Source organism: Somniosus microcephalus, chromosome 16 (assembly GCF_052327205.1).
Source record: "Somniosus microcephalus isolate GS21.2 chromosome 16, FLI_Smic_1.0, whole genome shotgun sequence".
In the NCBI taxonomy this organism is placed as follows: Eukaryota; Metazoa; Chordata; class Chondrichthyes; order Squaliformes; family Somniosidae; genus Somniosus; species Somniosus microcephalus.
Genome location: NC_141002.1, coordinates 32,022,937 through 32,043,501, shown reverse-complemented (window position 1 = coordinate 32,043,501; position 20,565 = coordinate 32,022,937). Strand labels below are relative to the sequence as shown.

At 44.9% G+C, this 20,565-nt stretch overlaps 1 protein-coding gene across 1 annotated transcript in view; it reads left to right on the top strand.

The window, feature by feature from the left end:
• hyal6 (hyaluronoglucosaminidase 6) overlaps positions 1-20,565 on the top strand; it is a 50,372-nt gene that overhangs the window by 24,663 nt on the left and 5,144 nt on the right. The window contains exon 2 of the mRNA XM_086008760.1: positions 5,911-6,887. Coding sequence (XP_085864886.1) covers positions 5,949-6,887 — 939 coding nt within the window. The 5' untranslated portion in view covers positions 5,911-5,948. The remainder of the gene's footprint in view (positions 1-5,910; positions 6,888-20,565) is intronic.

Below are 20,565 nucleotides of genomic sequence, written 5' to 3'. Positions count from 1 at the left end.
TTTGGAAGTTGTAGGCTAACATGTGACAGTATTTAAACCCCAAACTCTCTTTAACTTTAGTCTTTAAGCTTTGATCATTAAATTTCAAAATCATAAAGAGTGAAATATTTTTTCTGGGCTACTTTTGCACCGCTAGTAAATCTGTACCAAATAAAACTTTTTTGAGATGCTTTTACATGATTTCTCATGTTTCACTGTTTGTAAAGTGAATTACCCTTATCCAATTTGTTTTCTTTAGGAAAATAGATCTACTTCTGTGCAGGCAGACACCAGTGTGAAACAAAGCATGGAGGCAGTACATGTCTATTAAAAGGACATGACCAATCAAAACCTATTCCCTCCATGACCTTGCCCCTCCCTATCTCTGTAACCTCCTCCAGCCCTACAAACCTCTGCGATCTCTGCATTCCTCTAATTTTGGCTTGTTGCGCATCCCTGATTTTAATTGCCCCACCATTGACGGACATGTCTTCAGCTCCCTTGGCCCTAAGCTCTGGAATTCCCTCCCTAAACCTCTCCATCTTTCTAACTCTCTCGCTTCTTTTAAGATGATCCTTAAAACCTACCTCTTTGACAAAGCTTTTGATCACCTGTCCTTACATCTCCTCATGTGGCTCAGTGTCAAATTTTGTCTGATGACGCTCCTGTGAAGTGTCTTGGGACGTTTTACTACATTAAAGGTGCTGTATAAATACAAGTTGTTGTTGTTGTTGCTTAACCCTACAAACCCTTAGAGCTGGATTTTGCCAATGGGAAGCTTTTGGAGGCGTGACTCCCACTTGTCGGATTTCAGTCCCGCCTCCATCAACCTCTGGCCAACCCACGCTATTTTCCCTTGATTGACCTTGTTAAGCCTGCCCAGCGGGCTTAGCAGGCCAATTAAGGGAAAGCCGGTTACAGAGAATGTCAACGTATGACGTTTCATCTGTCAAATTGAATTGGCTTCATTTGACAGCTCTGTGAAGCAGTCAAACATTGACATTCTCTGTAGTTTGATGAGTTCTTGAATTCAAGACCTCATCAAACCTCTTTCTTTTGCAGAAATTAGATGGTTGTTGCATTGGAGAATGCAGCGGCCATCTGTCATCTCTGCCGCGGAGGTGCGAGACTCTTCGCATACTCACCGACTGAAGCCTGCAGGAAGAAACATAGGTAAGTGATGCGCCTCAATAACTTCAAGGCTCAAAGTTAACTGGATAAAACAAGGCTTTTATTAGCAAAGAAAGATGCCTGTGTCTTCACCTAGCTTCACCTAGCATTCTGCTGTTCTGCTGCAAGACAAGCCTGGGCTTGTCTTAAGTAGGGCCAGGTATGGGCGGAGCCGACACACCCAATGGGGAGAAAGGGGGCGGTGCACTATATACAATACAAGGTAAAACACCGAAGCAGGCAATACAATATATGTAGTTAAATACAGAGTCTGATGAATGACATATTTCATCACAGTAAGTACACTTTTTCCATCACTTTCCACTTACTTCACATACTCACCTCTCCATAATTGCACCCATCATTTACCTTCACAGTGCACTTTTGCACCCCTCTGATCCCCGCAGACCAACTACTCGCCTCGGTGACCCTGGTGGGGTTCGGAGCCTTCGGGAAGCCCGCATTTGTGTGGGTAAAATGGGGATAATCCTCTTATCTGCCTGTTAACTACCTTTTAACAGGAAGATAGGTGGCAGTAATCCCCTTCCCGCCTCCAAGGAGATGGGACCCGGCGCGGGTCGGCTACCCGCCTCCTGGCAAGATGGCACAGAGGCAGGTTGGGGGTGGGTTGGGCACCTGCCCCCAGATTCTACCATTTTCCCGGCAGTCCCACCTCCATACCCGTCTCCCCAGGGCTGGCAAGATCGCGCCCTTAGTTTATACCACAGGCAGAGCTCTGCTAACTTTTCCCAATGTATCTGCAGATTGTAATGCCAAGAATCAGTGCTCTGGGATCCTGCAAGACCTGATTTGAAATCCTTGCGATAGTGCACTTTGATTTTCAAAATACTCATCATGGCCAAAACAAGTATTTGCTAACATACTTTGCCTAAGACGTGCATTGTGGTAATTGAGTTGCCAGCAGTGAGTAATGATGCTGTTGGGAGGGATTAGTCAGTCTCAGCCATTTATTGGCACGTACTTTTAAAATCAATTTGCATTGCAAGTGCATTCATTTGCTGTTAAACACAGCTTTTATCGTTGTTTCCGGAACTCCAAAGCCTGCCTCTTTGATAATTTCGTCATTGCTGAATGGAGGTGGGCTGCAGTAAATCACACCTAAAAATGATTCACTGTTGTAGAAATAACCTTACATAAGATTACATAGGATATACGGCACAGAAACAGGCCATTCAGCCCAACCAGTCCATGCCGGTGTTTATGCTCCACTCGAGCCTCCTCCCGTCTTTCCTCATCTAAATCTATCAGCATAACCCTCTATTCCCTTCTCCCTCATACGCTTGCCTAGCCTCCCCTTAAATGCATCTATACTATTCGCTTCAACCACTCCCTGTGGTAGCGAGTTCCACATTCTCACCACTCTTTGGGTAAAGAAGTTTTTTCTGAATTCCCTATTTGATTTCTCGGTGATTATCTTATATTGATGGTCTCTAGTTTTGCTCTTCCCCACAAGTGGAAATATTCTCTCTGCATCCACTCTATCAAAACCTTTCATAATTTTAAAGACTTCCATTAAGGCACCCGTCAGCCTTCTTTTATCAAGAGAAAAGAGACCCAGCCTGTTCATCCTTTCCTGATATGTATACCCTCGTATTTCTGGTATCATTCTTGTAAATCTTTCTGCACCCTCTCCAGTGCCTCTATATCCTTTTTATAATATGGCGACCAGAACTGTACACAGTACTCACTAAATGTGGTCTAAGGTTTGATACAGGTTTAGCATAACTTTCCTACTTTCAATTCTATCCCTCTAGAAATAAACCCTAGTGCTTGGTTTGCTTTTTTTTATGGCCTTGCTAACCTATGTCGCAACTTTTAGTGAGTTGTGTATTTGTACTCGAGATCCCTTTGTTCCTCTACCCCACCTAGACTCGCACCCTCCAAGTAACAAGTGACTTCCCTATTCTTCCTACCAAAATGTAATATCGCACATTTATCTGTGTTGAACTTCTTTTGCCAATTATATACCCATTCTGCAAGTTTATTAATGTCCTCCTGTAACTTGTTGCAGTCCCCCTCAGTATTGACTATCCCCCCCCAATTTGGTATCATCCGCAAATTTAGAAATTGTGTTTTTGATTCCAAAGTCTAAATCGTTAATATAAATTGTGAACAACAGTGGTCCCAGCACTGATCCTTGTGTCATTTTATTTGGCATTATTAGGTGCGTGAAATCACAGGACTGCAGACAAGTGTGAATTGCAGAATTTCCCCTTTTTGTCAAAATGAACAATAATAGTTCTGCACAAATGTGCAAGATGTTCAGTGCAGATAGGCAAAAATAATCAGCCAAATAAATCACTACCAGACAAGCTTCTAAGCAGCCATGGCCCCTTCTTTACTAAATCTAGCCATTTTTTAAGAGCGAGCAGTTCACTGTGGGTGTAGCTTCACCATAAGTAAAACAAAACAGTTTTGGACCTTGTAATTTCCATACACTAACAGGCGAGGCACACTTTTTCAACTGGAAAACAGCAGTCAGGAAATCTGGTACAGGGCAATAGCAGAGGCCTGATATTTCTAACATACTGCTAGCAAAGCTTCCCATGCAGAACCATGGAAAATTTACCCCAGTGTGTGACAATATTGTCAACTTTCTTGTTTGTATAAGTTCATTATATTCTAATTTTATTAACGGCTGATGTTCTGAAACAGCAAATACCATAATGTAGCATTAGTTTCATTGTGTAATTCAAAAACTCATACCTGCAAGATTACATGGTGCAAATTATAATTAACGTGTCTTTTACAAACAGACCAGTAAGGGTCCATGAGATTTATCGACCTTGGATTTAAGTACATACGAACATACGAATTAGGAGCAGGAGTAGGCCACTCGGCCCCTCGAGCCTCATCAAACTTCTTTCTTTTGCAGAAATGAGATGGTTGTTGCATTGGAGAATGCAGCGGCCATCTGTCATCTCTGCCGCGGAGGTGCGAGACTCTCCGCATACCCACCGACTGAAGCCTGCAGGAAGAAACAAAGGTAAGTACACTTTTTCTAACACTTTGCACTTACCTCAGATACTCACCTCTCCACGCTTGCACCCATCACTCATCTCCACAGCACAATTTTGCACCCCTCCGACCCCCACAGACCCACTACTCGCCTCGCTGACCTGGCGGGTTTCAGAGCTTTCAGGAAGCCCACACTTGTGAGGGCAAAAAGGGGATAATCCTATTTTCTGCCTGTTAACTATCTGTTAACAGGCAGTTAAGTGGCTAGAATCCCTTCCTGCCTCCAAGGAGATGGGACCCGGCGCGGGACAGCTACCTGCCTCCTGGCAAGATGGCATGGGGGCGGGTTGGGCACCCGCCCCCAGATTCTGCCATTTTCCCGGCAGTCCTGCCTCCATACCCGCCTCCCCAGGGCTGGGAAAATCACCCCCATGGTGTCATCAGCAAATTTAGCAATCATACCTTCGGTCCCTTCATCCAAGTCATTTATATAAATTGTAAAAAGTTGAGGCCCCAGCACTGATCCCTGTGGCGCAGTAACTTCTTTAATAACATTTTCTCTTTGATTAATAATCTTCATTAACTTCTTTGTTGGGGGGCGGGGGCGGGGGGTGGATGCAAGGGGGAAAGCATTGGGCATCACGTTGCATTGTTCCAACATGACACAATGGGTCATATCGGTGGACCAGTTGGTCTTTCTTGTGTTCGATGGGTCTCTGGTGGTTCTGCAATCCCAATACCTTTCTTCTGAATACTCACCCAAAGTATTGAGTTATTCATATTTCTGTCATTCCCTCAGTGTCTTAGCAGCCCTACCCATATTTTGATTATGATCTTACAACTAATGTACTTATAGAAAGCCTTTTTTTATTGCTTTTTATGAGTTTTGCCAATTCTCTCCATACTCCCATTTAACCTTTCTAATTTAGCATTTTGTAACTTTTCTGTATTCTTTTTATATTTGTCTTGGCTTGCTTTTATTTGTTCTATTTATTTTTATATTGCCTGAGGGGGTCGGAGAAGAATTTACCAATTTTTTTTTCCGCTGGGTTTTGCTTTTTTTTGCCTCTCCCAGGAAATTACATGGGTGGGGGAGGTGGGGGCTGGTGTGGCGGTAGAAAGTGTCTAGCCATGATGCTCCAACCACCTTGAGTGTGGGGCAGACCTGATGAACCAGCTGGTCTTTTCCTGCCCATTTTCATATGTTCGTATGTTCTGTAAGCATAGAATAACGCTTTTTTTCTTAAGTTTCAAACGTGACCTGATCTCCCTTTTCATCCTTGGAAACACAATCGTTTATTGGTAAAATAAATGGTTCAGATATTACATGACAAAGTATTTTTAAAAAGGCTGAACATATTTGCAATGGCAGTGATTATTTAACATGAACAATCTCCTGCTGATATTAGTAATGAACTTGCCAATTGCTTAATTGTGACTGCAATGAGGCTGAAACACCAGTAAAATCTGAAAATGATAGAAAGAAAAAATCAGCCACAGAAATGTTCTGTGATTTTTTTAAAGGTGTATGAGCTGTGAAAGCTGTAATGGACATTTGGAAATACAGCAAAGTGCTGTAATTAAATAGGAAGGCTGCAGAAAGGGTGCAGGATAGTGAGTCCTGATATTAGTTGTGCAACTTTTTTTGTTTATGGCTAAACCTTAAACATTTATGTGTGTGGGCTAACTACGCTGTATTAATGGCTATATTCTTGCACTGTTAATGCATATGTCTCTGCTTGGCAGAATACACAAATTGCAAATATCACTTTTTGGTTTCAGGGAGAGGTTAACTGTTGGCGGGTTGGAAGCTGAGTGCCATGAGTGTCCCAGTCATTCCCAAGAAGTTGTTCGCAAGACAACTGGTGCTTGTATTCATATTGCAGATGACAAGTGGCCAGTACTTCAAGCAAGCGAAATCTCCAGTGCTTCCACACAACCCATTTATTGTTGTGTGGAATGCCCCAACTGAACAGTGCAGGTTTCGGTACGACGTGGATCTGGACCTCAGTGTTTTCGATATATCTTCAAATGCCAATGAGACGCTCAGTGGGTCAACCGTTACCATATTTTATCACAATCATCTGGGCAAGTACCCTTATTTCACCAAAAAAAAAGTTCCTGTAAACGGAGGTATCCCCCAGAATGATAGCCTTAAAGAACACTTGAACAAAGCCAGGTCTGACATTGAGAAATTCATTCCGGTTAAGGACTTCAGCGGTCTTGGGGTGATTGACTGGGAAGACTGGAGACCTCTGTGGGTCCGAAACTGGGGTCGCAAAAATATCTATCGGAAAAAGTCCATACAAATTGTGAGAAAGCTTCACCCCAACTGGACAGACAATCAAATCAAATTAGAAGCCAAGAGAGAATATGAAAATGCTGGGTGGAAATTTATGAATAAAACACTGGGGTTAGCAGAGGCGATTAGGCCCGATGGCCTCTGGGGGTTCTATCTCTTCCCAGACTGCTATAACCATCATTATAAGAAAGATCCAAAGAAATATGATGGGAAGTGCCCTGCAATTGAGTACAAACGTAATGACAAATTACTCTGGTTATGGAAAGAAAGTGACGCTCTCTACCCTTCCATCTACCTGGAACTTGAATTAAAATCAAGCCAAAATGCACTGAAATTTGTCCACTACCGACTGAAAGAAGCTATCAGATTAGCCTCCATAGCCAAGAAGGACTACACTCTCCCCGTCTTTGCATACGGACGGCCATTTTATGCCTATGAGTTTGAGCCTCTCACTGAGGTAAGTAGTAAAAGAAACATGATGAACTTGAAGATGGATTAGAAGATCCCAGGTTTCATGTTTGTTTTGTGCTGAGTCAGCTGATCTCAGTACCCTGGGGGGCAAAAGACTCCAGCAAGGTTAATGCTCGGGATTCCAATCCAGCCATTTTCCTGCTGGAAATGTGCTGGCATGCATGAGATGCTGATGGGATTGGGCTCCGCTATGGTGCTCCCAAAATCAAATAGTCTGCTGGCAATCATTGTCTAAGCTTACAAAAAGAGAATGGCCAATCGACTGAGGTAACAGAGGGCTGCTGCACCTGTGAATCTGTAACCCAGAGATATTTACAGAATAAAAATAACACTAAATCATCATCTGGTTTGTTTCGTTAACAACACAATTAACATCATGTAATGCCCACTGGGCGTGTTAAAGAGGCTCCAGCTAGGGATTCTGCCAAAGTTAACTCTGGAATTACTGAAAGATGACAACTCAATTACATCCACGTGCATTGCACATATGCCTTTAATATTGACTTCTCTAGCCTGCTGGCTTTACTACTTTTAGGTCCATCCTTCTCTTGTCCAAGGCAGATTTGTCATTGTGCACTTTGGAAAGGGTGTTAAGCCTAAAATGATCTGTTGGAGTAAATCAGGGAATGGCCACTACTGCAAAGCTCCCGGGAAGATGCCTTAATCGTACCTTACCTATTCGTAGGCTCACTGATACTTTGGGTATCCCACGTGACTTTTTTTTTACTCCCGTATATCTTGCAGTTTTAGAACACACGGAAAGATTTCTTAAAGCACAACTAAGATTTATTGCTAAGCTCCTAAAACAGTGACATGCAGATTGTGCCTCGGGATTCAGTAGCTTTTGGCTAAAATTGTTGTTTACATTTGCTAAAAACAAAACCTGCTGTAAAATCATTTAAAAACAGTCTGTTAGGCCTGTTTTTCTTGTGTATGCATCAGCATGTTCTCTATTGTTTTGACAATGTAAGCCCCAATTCCGTGAGAGTAACAAACTCGGGATTGAGTTGGCCCATGGTATGCAGCAGTTCTGAGGGCTTACCTGGCCAAATGTTGTGATGCCAGTCCTTTCCCTAATTTGAATAGATTCCTGCTATTTGGAAAAACTTCAATAATACCATCTTGGGCCGGCAATGCAACCTGCAAAACGTGGTGTGACATTGCTCCTGGGGACAACACTACAGGCCCAATTTTGTGATTCACTCTGGTTCCACCACTGATGCAGAGCCTCGGAAAATTTATCCAATAGAAGTGGCAACCCCAGAAGTGCAAGTGAAAGCTGCCTCTTCTTTACATGTGCTGGAGTGACCCAGAATGTTCCTTTACCTCAGAAGTGAATGACATAAGGTTTCTCCTTCTTTTGGAACTAGTGACCTAGAATTTTGTTGCTTTTTAGTGTCAGGATGCTATTTTGAATAATCCTACAGCCCATGGTATTCCCAAATGGTCTCCCATCTGAGCAGCAACCAAGTCCAAATCTGCTCTGTTGCTGCGATCATACGAAATCAGGTATATTTAGTCTGGTGTGTCTAATGATTGACCAAGACTTTCTCCTTCCCCATAGTAAATTAATCTGTAGTGTTTTCTTCCTTCAGTGCTGATTTAGTCCCATAGTTTCTTACTTCTTCAGTATTAGAATAGTTGCATGATAGTACTCACAATTTTTTTTTGTTACCCTTGGCATGCATGCTTACTTTGAGTTAAAATTCCTTTGGCTACAAAATACCCAGTCGTGCAGTTTTCAGTTAATTTCATACAATGTTTTAAAATTGCTGTTAACAGATCAATAACAGATTTTTAAGGAGTACTACATCTAATATTAGATACTGTACTTGGAAGATGTGAAGCTACAATCATGGTTCAGTACAATAAGATTTAACACTTTTCAGTGACTTGTATAACATGTTCGGTTAATGTTTCATTGCCAAAGCATTGCCAAGGTTTCATAGAATCATAGGGGGAGAAACTCAGTATTGCCCCAATGGGGTGCAATTATCAGCCGGGCGCAAAGATTAGCACCTGATGCTAATTAACGCATCCGACTGCAAACTTGGCTTTTATCGCCCCTGGAGGTGATTGGAGCGCTAAATCAGGCGCTTATAGAAACATAGAAGATAGGAGCAGGAGTAGGCCATTTGGCCCCTTGAGCCTGCTCCGCCATTCAGTGTGATCATGGCTGATCATCCAAATTCAGTACCCTGTCCCTGCTTTCTCCCCATATCCCTTGATCCCTTTAGCCTTAAGAAATATATCCAACTCCTTCTTGAATATATTTAATGAATTGGCCTCTACTGCCTTCTGTGGTAGAGAATTCCACAGGTTCACCACTCTCTGGGTGAAGAAATTCCTCCTCATCTCTGTCCTAAATGGCTTACCCCTTATCCTTAGACTGTGACCCCTGGTTCTGGACTCCCCGACCATCGGGAACATCCTTCCTGCATCTAGTCTGTCCAGCCCTGTTAGAATTTTATAAGTTTCAACGAGACCCCCTCTCATTCTTCTAAACTCCAGCAAGTAGAAGCCCAATCGACCCACTCTCTCCTCATACGTCATTCCTGCCATCCCAGGTATCAGCCTGGTGAATCTTCGCTGCACTCCCTCCATGGCAAGAACATCCTTCCTCAGCTAAGGCGACCAAAACTGCACACAATACTCAAGATGTGGTCTCACCAAGGCCCTGTACAACTGTAGCAAGACATCCTTGTTCCTGTACTCAAACCCTCTCGCTACGAAGGCCAACATACCATTTGCCTTCTTAACTGCCTGCTGCACCTGCATGCTTACCTTCAGCGACTGGTGCACAAGGATGCCCAAATCTCGTTGCACTTCCCCTTCTCCCAACCTATTGCCATTCAGATAATAATCTGCCTTCTTGTTTTTGACACCAAAGTGGATAACCTCGCATTTATCCACGTTATATTGTATCTGCCATGCTTCTGCCCAATCACCCAACCTGTCCAAATCATACTGAGGTTTCTTGGCATCCTCCTCACAGCACACACGCCCACCCAGCTTTGTGTCATCTGCAAACTTGGAGATGTTACATCTAGTTCCTTCGTCCAGATCATGAATATATATTGTGAATAGCTGGGGTCCAAGGACCGATCCCTGTGGTACCCCACTAGTCACTGCCTGCCACTCGGAAAAAGAGCCGTTTATTCCAAATCTTTGCTTCCTGTCTGCCAACCAGTTCTCTATCCAAGTCAATACCTTGCCCCCAATCCCATGTGCCTTAACTTTACATGCTAATCTCTTATGCGGGACCTTATTGAAAGCCTTTTGAAAGTCCAAATACACCACATCCACTGGTTCTCCCTTATCTATTTTACCAGTTACATCCTCAAAAAATTCCAGTAGATTAGTCAAGCACGATTTACCTTTTGTAAATCCATGTTGACTTTGTCCGATCCTGTCACTGTTTTCCAAGTGCTCTGCTATTACATCTTTTACAATGGACTCTAGCATTTTCCCCACTACTGATGTCAGGCTTACCGGTCTGTAATTCCCCGTTTTCTCTCTACCACCTTATTTGAACAGTGGGGTAACATTAGCTACCCGCCAATCCATCGGTACTGTTCCAGAGTCTATCGAATTTTGGAAGATGACCAGTAATGCATCTACTATTTCTAGGGCCACTTCCTTAAGTACCCTAGGTTGTAGATTATCAGGCCCTGGGGATTTATCGGCCTTCAATCCCGTCAATTTCTCTAACACCATTTCCCTACAAATACTGATTTCTATCAGTTCCTCCCTTTCATTAGACCCTATGTTCCCTGACATCACTGGGAGGTTATTTGAGTCCTCCTTTGTGAAGACAGAAACAAAGTATGTATTTAATTGGTCTGCCATTTCTTTGTTCCCCATTATAAATTCCCCTGATTCTGACTGCAAGGGACCTACCCTTGACTTCACCAATCTTTTTCTCTTCACATATCTATAAATGCTTTTACAGTCAGTTTTTATGTTCCCTGCAAGCTTACTCTCATACTCTATTTTCCCCCTCTTAATTAATCCCTTTGTCCTCCTTTGTTGAGTCCTAAACTGCTCCTAATCCTCAGGTTTACTGCTTTTTCCAGCCAATTTATATGTCCTCTCCTTGGATCTTATGCTATCTCTAATTTCCCTTGTTAGCCACGGTTGAGTCACCTTTTTTGTTTTATTTTTATGCCAAACTGGGATGAACAAATTCTGTAGTTCATCCATGTGATCTTTGAGTGACATTCCCCAATCAATCCTACCCAACTCGCGCCTCATACCATCGTAGTTTCCTTTATTTAAATTCAGCACCCTAGTCTCTGAGTCAACTACTTCACTCTCCATCTTAATGAAGAATTCTATCATATTATGATCGCTCTGACCCAAGGGGCCTCGCACAACAAGATTGCTAATTAATCCTTTCTCATTACATAATACCCAGTCTAAGATGGCCTGATCTCTAGTTGGTTCCTCGACATATTGGTCCAGGAAACCATCCCGTATACACTTCAGGAATTCCTCCTCCACAGTATTGTTACTAATTTGGTTAGCCCAATCTATATGTAGATTAAAGTCACCCATGATAACTGCTGTGCCCTTATTGCACGCTTCTCTAATTTCCCTTTTAATGCCATCCCTGACCTCCGCATTACTGTCTGGAGGTCTATATACCACTCCTACTAACGTTTTCTGGCCCTTGGTATTTCTCAGTTCTACCCATACAGATTCCACATCATCAGAGCTAATATCCTTCCTTACAATTGTGTTAATCCCCTCTTTAACCAGCAATGCTACCCCACCTCCTTTTCCTTTTTGCCTATCTTTGCTGAATACTGAATACCCCTGGATGTTGAGTTCCTAGCCTTGGCCAGCTGGAGCCATGTTTCCGTAATCCCAATCATATCATATATGTTTACCTCTATTTGCACAGAGGTGGAGTGGCTATGTTAATAAAGGAAGGAATCACTGCAATACAGAGAAATGATATTGGGTCAAAACATCAGGATAATGAAACAGTTTGGGTGGAGGTAAGGAATAATAAGGGGAAAAAAACACTAGTGGGCGTAGTCTATAGGCCTCCGAACAGTTGCAACTCTGTTGGATGGAGTATCAATCAGGAAATAGTTGAGGCTTGTAATAAGGGAACATCTATAATTATGGGGGATTTTAACTATCATATTAATTGGACAAATCAAATTGGGCAGGGCTGCCTTGAGGATGAGTTCATTGAGTGTATTAGGGATGGGTTTCTTGAGCAGTATGTAACTGAACCGACCAGGGGGCAAGCAACCTTAGATCTGGTCCTGTGTAACGAGACAGGATTAATTAAAAATGTCCTAGTAAAGGATCCCCTTGGAATGAGTGACCATAACATGGTTGAATTCCATATTCAATTAGAGGGTGAGAAGGTTGGATCTCAAACAAGTGTGCTAAGCTTGAATAAAGGAGACTATGAAGGTATGAGAGCGGAATTGAGTAGAGTGGATTGGGAAAATAGATTAAAGGGTAAGACGATACATGATCAGTGGTGTACATTTAAGGAGTTATTTTACAACTTCCAAAAAATATATATTCCACTGAGAAGAAAAGGGTGTAAAAGAAAAGACAGCCATCCGTGGCTAAGTAAAGAAATTAAGGATAGTATTCAACTAAAAACAAGGGCATATAAGGTAGCCAAATCTAGTGGGAGGATAGAGGATTGGGAAAACTTTAAAAGACAGCAAAAAATAACAAAAAGATTGATTAAGAAAGGGAAGATAGATTATGAAAGTAAATTAGCAAAAAATATAAAAACAGATAGTAAGAGTTTTTATAGTTATATAAAAAGAAAAAGGGTGGCTAAAGTAAATGTTGGTCCCTTAGAGGATGAGACCGGGAAATTAATGGTGGGAAATATGGAGATGGCAAAAACACTGAATGAATATTTTGTATCAGTCTTTACAGTAGAGGACACTAAGAATATCCCAACACTGGACAAACAGGGGGCTATAGGGGGGGAGGAGCTAAACACGATCAAAATCACTAAGGAAGTGGTACTCGGTAAAATAATGGGACTCAAGGCGAATAAATCACCTGGACCTGATGGCTTACATCCTAGGGTCTTGAGGGAAGTGGCGGTAGGGATTGTGGATGCATTGGTAATAATTTTCCAAAACTCCCTGGACTCAGCAAAGGTCCCGGCAGACTGGAAAACTGCTAATGTAACACCCTTATTTAAAAAGGGCAGTAGACAGAAGGCTGGAAACTATATCTGTGGTAGGTAAAATTTTGGAGTCCATTATTAAGGAGACAGTAACAGGACATTTGGATATCATAATTTAATAGGACAAAGTCAGCATGGTTTTATGAAGGGGAAGTCATGTTTGACAAATTTGCTGGAGTTCTTTGAGGAAGTAACATATAGGGTGGATAAAGGGGAACCAGTGGACGTAGTGTATTTAGACTTCCAAAAGGCATTTGACAAGGTGCCACACAAAAGATTATTGCTTAAGATAAAAAATCACGGGATTGGGGGTAATATTCTGGCATGGATAGAGGATTGGCTATCTACCAGAAGGCAGAGAGTTGGGATAAATGGTTCATTCTCAGACTGGCAATCAGTAACTAGTGGTGTTCCGCAGGGGTCAGTGCTGGGTCCCCAACTCTTTACAATCTATATTAACGATTTCGAGGAGGGGACCGAGTGTAACATATCAAAGTTTGCAGATGATACTAAGATGGGAGGGAAAGTAGTGAGTGAGGAGGACATAAAAAACCTGCAAGGGGACATAGACAGGCTAAGTAAGTGGGCAGAGATTTGGCAGATGGAATACAATACTGGAAAGTGTGAGGTTATGCACTTTGGCAGGAAAAATCGTAGGGCAAGTTATTATCTTAATGGCAAGAAACTGGAAAGTACTGGAGTACAAAGGGATCTGGGGGTCCTGGTGCACGAAACTCAAAAGGTTAGTATGCAGGTGCAGCAAGTGATTAAGAAGGCCAATGGAATGTTGGCTTTCATTGCTAGGGGGATAGAATATAAAAATAGGGAGGTATTGTTGCAGTTGTACAAGGTATTGGTGAGACCGCACCTGGAATACTGCATACAGTTTTGGTGTCCATACTTAAGAAAAGACATACTTGCTCTCGAGTCAGTACAAAGAAAGTTCACTCGGTTAATCCCGGGGATGAGGGGATGGACATATGAGGAGAGGTTGAGTAGATTGGGACTCTACTCATTGGAGTTCAGAAGAATGAGAGGCGATCTTATTGAAACATATAAGATTGTGAAGGGGTTGGATCGGGTGGATGCGGGGAGGATATTCCCGATGATGGGTGAAACTAGAACTAGGGGGCATAGTCTTAGAATAAGGGGCTGCTCTTTCAAAACTGAGATGAGGAGGAACTACTTCACTCAGAGCGGGGTAGGTCCATGGAATATGCTGCCCCAAAAAGCTGTAGAAGCTACATCATTACGTAAATTTAAAACAGAAATAGACAGTTTCCTAGAAGTAAAGGGAATTAAGGGTTACGGGGAGCGGGCAGGAATTTGGACATGAGTCTAGGTTCGGATCGGACATGGCCCTGTGGGTAGCGGAGCGGGCCCAGGGGCCGTGTAGCCTGATCCTGCTCCTAATTCGTGTGTCTAATTCTATTAGATGCAGGAGATGGTTCTGTGATAGTAGATTGGCGGTTAGCATCAGATCAGCCATGATCTTATTGAATGGCGGAGCAGGCTCGAGGGGCCGATTGGCCTTCTCCTGCTCCTATTTCTTATGTTCTTATGTTCTTATTACGAATGCTCCTCGCATTAAGACACAAAGCCTTCAGGCTTGTTTTTTAAATGCTCTTAGATCTTTTAGAATTATGATTTACTGTGGCCATGTTTGATTTACACCCTTGATTTCTCTGTCTGCCACTTTTGTTTTTCTCCTTCCTGTCTTTTGCTTTTATCCTTGTTTCCCTTTCCTCTGTCTCCCTGCTCAGGTTCCCAACCCGCTGCCATTTTAATTTAAACCCTCCCCCAGAGCACTAGCAAACACTCCCCCTAGGACATCGGTCCCAGCCCTGCCCAGGTGTAAACCATCCGTTTTGTATTGGTCCCACCTCCCCCAGAACCGGTTCCAATGTCCCAGGAATTTAAATCCCTCCTCCTGGCACCATTCCTCTAGCCACGTATTCAGCTGAAATATCCTTCTATTTCTACTCTGACTAGCACATGGCACTGGTAGCAGTCCTGAGATTATTATTTTTTAATTTACCTCCAGCTCCCTATATTCAGCTTTTAGGACCTCATCCCAGTTTTTACCTATATCGTTGGTACCTATATGCACCACAACAACTGGCTGATCACCCTCCCCTTCCAAAATGTTCTGCAGCCACTCTGAGACATAAGAACATAAGAAGTAGGCCATCCTTTACCCTTGCACCAGGGAGGCAACACACCTATAGCTCTCCCATTCTTTTTCCTCCTGTCCTGTGCAGCAGAACCACCCCTGGTGCCAGGAAGTTGGCTGCTGCTGCCTTCCCCTGGTAAGCCATCCCCCCCATCAGTATCCAAAGTGGTTTATCTGTTTGAGAGGGGATGGCCACAGGGGACGCCAGCACTACCTGCCTGCGCCTACTACTCTGCCTGTTGGTCATCCATTCCCTTTCTGCCTGTCCGACCTTTGCCTGCGGTGTGACCAAATGCTTAAACGTGATATCCACGACATCCTCAGCATCGCAAATGGTCCAGTATGTATCCAATCGCAGCTCCGGTGCCGCAATGCGGTCTGCCAGTAACTGCAGCTGGACACACTTCCTGCACACATGGTTGTCAGGGACACAGGAAGTGTCCCTGAGTTCCCACATAGCGCAGGGGGAGCATGCCACGGGGCCGAGCTCTCGAGTCATGACTTGCCCTTTAATTAATTCAAAATAAATTAAATCAAATCAATCCCACCAATTACAGTACAGTTAAATGATATATTTAAGGGCCTTGGTTTACAAACAGTCCCCGCTACACTACAGAGACCTTAAAAACTATAAACCACTGAGTTAAAGTTTAAAAAAGAGAGAAATACTCACCAACCAATCACTTACCTGCTTTCTGGTGACATCACACTTCGATTACTTTTTACTTTGCTCTCGGATTGGTAAACCTACCTGGTCCTGGGGCTCGGTTTTTGTACTGCCGCCGCTCCCACTCCCGCTCTTCACAGGTCCGCTCAGCCGCTCTGAGGCCTACCTGGTCCTGGGGCTCGGTTTTTGTACTGCCGCCACTCCCACTCCCGCTCTTCACAGGTCCGCTCAGCCGCTCTGAGGCCTACCTGGTCCTGGGGCTCGGTTTTTGTACTGCCGCCACTCCCACTCCCGCTCTTCACAGGTCCGCTCAGCCGCTCTGAGGCCTACCTGGTCCTGGGGCTCGGTTTTTGTACTGCCGCCGTTCCCACTCCCGCTCTTCACAGGTCCGCTCAGCCGCTCTGAGGCCTACCTGGTCCTGGGGCTCGGTTTTTGTACTGCCGCCACTCCCACTCCCGCTCTTCACAGGTCCGCTCAGCCGCTCTGAGGCCTACCTGGTCCTGGGGCTCGGTTTTTGTACTGCCGCCACTCCCACTCCCGCTCTTCACAGGTCCGCTCAGCCGCTCTGAGGCCTACCTGGTCCTGGGGCTCGGTTTTTGTACTGCCGCCACTCCCACTCCCGCTCTTCACAGGTCCGCTCAGCCGCTCTGAGGCCTACCTGGTCCTGGGGCTCGGTTTTTGTACTGCCGCCATTCCCGCTCCCGCTCTTCACAGGTCCGCTCAGCCGCTCTGAGGCCTACCTGGTCCTGGGGCTCGGTTTTTGTACTGCCGCCGTTCCCACTCCCGCTCCTCACAGGTCTGCTCAGCCGCTCTGAGGCCTACCTGGTCCTGGGGCTCGGTTTTTGTACTGCCGCTGCTCCCGCTCCCGCTCCCGTTCCTCACAGGTCTGCTCAGCCGCTCTTTGGCCTACCTGGTCCTGGGGCTCGGTTTTTGTACTGCCGCCGTTCCCACTCCCGCTCCTCACAGGTCCGCTCAGCCGCTCTGAGGCCTACCTGGTCCTGGGGCTCGGTTTTTGTACTGCCGCCGCTCCCGCTCCCGTTCTTCACAGGTCCGCTCAGCCGCTCTGAGGCCTACCTGGTCCTGGAGCTCAGTTTTTGTACTGCCGCCGCTCCCGCTCCCGCTCCTCACAGGTCCGCTCAGCCGCTCTGAGGCCTACCTGGTCCTGGGGCTCGGTTTTTGTACTGCCGCTGCTCCCGCTCCCGTTCTTCACAGGTCCGCTCAGCCGCTCTGAGGCCTACCTGGTCCTGGGGCTCGGTTTTTGTACTGCCGCCACTCCCACTCCCGCTCCTCACAGGTCCGCTCAGCCGCTCTTTGGCCTACCTGGTCCTGGGGCTCGGTTTTTGTACTGCCACCGCTCCCGCTCCCGTTCTTCACAGGTCCGCTCAGCCGCTCTGAGACCTACCTGGTCCTGGGGCTCGGTTTTTGTACTGCCGCCGCTCCTGCTCCTGCTCCTCACAGGTCCGCTCAGCCGCTCTGAGGCCTACCTGGTCCTGGGGCTCGGTTTTTGTACTGCCGCCGCTCCTGCTCCCACTCCTGCTCCTCTCAGGTCCGCTCAGCTGAGGAGCGAGGCGCTACCTCAGAGCGCTGGTGAAGTTCAGGTGATGTCAGTCAGCAATGGAACACAGACACAATGGTGCCGGCCGGTTCTTAAAGGGGAGGGTTGATCTTGCTCTCCATCCACACCATGCTCATTGCAGCCTTGAATCATGGCCTCGAGAGACCTGTCCATCAAATCTGCTGGAAAGAATAATGGAGAGGCCCAGGGAAAGAGCTCAGAGTGCAGCCCCCACAGTCTCTTCTAAATCAATACAAGGAAGGGCAAATCAAAATGAACCTGCAAAGTGCTGCTCAGTACCCAAAACTCCTTCACACAGCGTTGAATCTCTCCAGAAGTCTCTTTCTCTCTCTCTCTCAGAATGCATGGTGCAAAAATATCACCAACAAAAAAAGGCAGGAAGCGTTTGCCTTTAAATAGCGCTCCCCCGTCCCTTCCTGACTGCAAAACGCTCCACTCAACCTGTCGTTGCTAGTGGCAGGCGGTAAGGCAGGGGGCGCCACTCAATATCCGGTCCGGGGCGTTGCACGCTCGACTGATGTCACGATCTGCCGGTGCAGGAAATCGTGGCGGTAGTGTTTAGCGCCGCCACAAAATGTCTAGTTAATTTCGTGATCGGCGCAAACATCGCCGCGCCCGGGCGCTAGTTGCTTTGCGCCCCATTAGCACCCTCTTAAGGCGCTAACGGGAGGCGCAAACCAACTGAATTTTCCCCCCATAGAATCTTACAGCACAGAAGGAGGCCATTCGGTCCATCATGCCTGTGTCAGCTCTTTGAAAGAGCCGAACAATTTAGTCCCACACCCCAGCTTTTCCCATAACCCTGCAAATTAGTCCTCTTCAAATACATGTCCTATTGCCTTTTAAAAGTTCCTGTGGAATCTGATTCCGCCACCCTTTCAGCTAATACATTCCAGATATTAGCAACTATCTGTGTGAAGAAATATCCCCTCATTTCCCCTCTAGTTCTTTTGCCAATTATTTTAAATCTATGACCTCTGGTTACCGACCCACTTGCCAGAGGAAATGGTTTCTCCCTACTTGCTCTATCAAAACTCCTCATAATTTTGTACACCTCTATTATGTTTCCCCTTAACCTTCTCTGCTTTAAGGAGAACAATCCCAGCTTTTCCAATCTTGCCACATAACTGAACTCCCTCATTCCTGGTATCACCCTGGCAAAGCTTCTCCATACCCTCTCCAGGGTTTCGACATCCTTCCTAAAGTGTGGTACCCAGAATTATACACAATACTCCAGCTGAGGCCTAAACAGAGATTTGTAAAAGTTTAGCATGACTTCCTTGATTTTTGTATTCAATGTTATTCCTATTTACAAAGCCAAATATCCCATATGCTTTCTTAACCGCCTTCTCAACTTGCCTTGCCATGTTTGTGAATATGCACCCCCAGGTCCCTCTGTTCTAGGAAACCACTCAAAATTGTGCCATTTAGATTTTACTGCCTCTCCATGTTATTTCTCCCAAAGTGCATCATTTCACCAGTCTGCCTATGTCCTCCTGAAGTCTGCTACTATCATGCTCGCTATTTACTACGTTGCCATGTTTTGTATCATCCGCAAACTTTGTTGTGAAGTTAATTGGCTAACGAACTAGAATTAATGAAGATTCTACAATGAAACTACATCAATGAGCAATCAGTCTAATGAGTATTTCTTCCCAAAGTGTAAGGAACACATACTACAGTACAGTCTGTTTCTACTGCAATCTGATATCTTTCTAATGAACCATTGTGATGTCATAGAAACATAAAACATAGAAGATAGGAGCAGGAGTAGGCCATTCGGCCCTTCGAGCCTGCTCCACCATTCAATGAGATCATGGCTGATCATTCAAATTCAGTACCCTGTCCCTGCCTTCTCCCCATATCCCTTGATCCCTTTAGCCTTAAGAAATATATCCAACTCTTTCTTGAATATATTTAATGAACTGGCTTCCACCGCCCTCTGTGGCAGAGAATTCCACAGGTTCACCACTCTCTGGGTGAAGAAATTCCTCCTCATTTCAGTCTGAAATGGCTTACCCCTTATCCTTAAACTATGACCCCTGGTTCTGGACTCCCCGGCCATCAGAAACATCCTTCCTGCATCTAGTCTGTCCAGGCCTGACAGAATTTTATAGGTTTCGATGAGATCCCCTCTCGATCTTCTAAACTCCCGTGAGTATAAGCCCAATCGACACAATCTCTCCTCATACGTCATTCCTGCCATCCCAGGTATCAGCCTGGTGAATCTTCGCTGCACTCCTTCCATGGCAAGAACGTCCTTCCTCAGGTAAGGTGACCAAAACTGCACACAATACTCAAGGTGCGGTCTCACCAAGGCCCTGTACAACTGTAGCAAGACATCCTTGTTCCTGTACTCGAACCCTCTTGCTACGAAGGCCAATATACCATTTGCCTTCTTAACCGCCTGCTGCACCTGCATGCTTACCTTCAGCGACTGGTGCACAAGAACACCCAGGTCTCTTTGCACTTCCCCTTCATGCTCCTACATTATGCCTTAAAGCCAATCATTTTTTTTTCTTAATTTATGCAGTAATTCCAATCAAAGCTTTTTGCTAACATTGCTTAGAGACTTGGATAATATTGGGCAGTGATCACTCTTACACTCATTTCCTACCTCAAGCACTAAAATGGAAAATTAACTCATAGCACTATCACACATTAATTAAAACAAATTCATATCTCAAAACCAAAAACGTGATTCCCAAATTCTTGCTCCGGACAAGAAGGCTGCTGGGAGTGCATATTGGAAAATAGTGTCCATTATGGACAGAAAATAGTGAGCTGTTTGCATATGATTTGCTGATATGCATTCCCACGGGCAAGGCTCTATGTCAGGAGCACGCAATTGGAAAATATCCTATAGTATTCTAGTTCCCTTAATGTACTAATGGGTACATTGCACAATGTGGCGTAGCACTGAGCCATATAAACCAGAAGGTTCAATCCCTCTTCTGCACTAAGGCAGCTGATCTCAGCCAGAGCATGACGTGGTGTACTACAATTGGCCTTGTTGCCCCAGTGCTAGAGAAGGGTAAAAATTAACCAGGGCTCCTGCTCCTGATAGTCT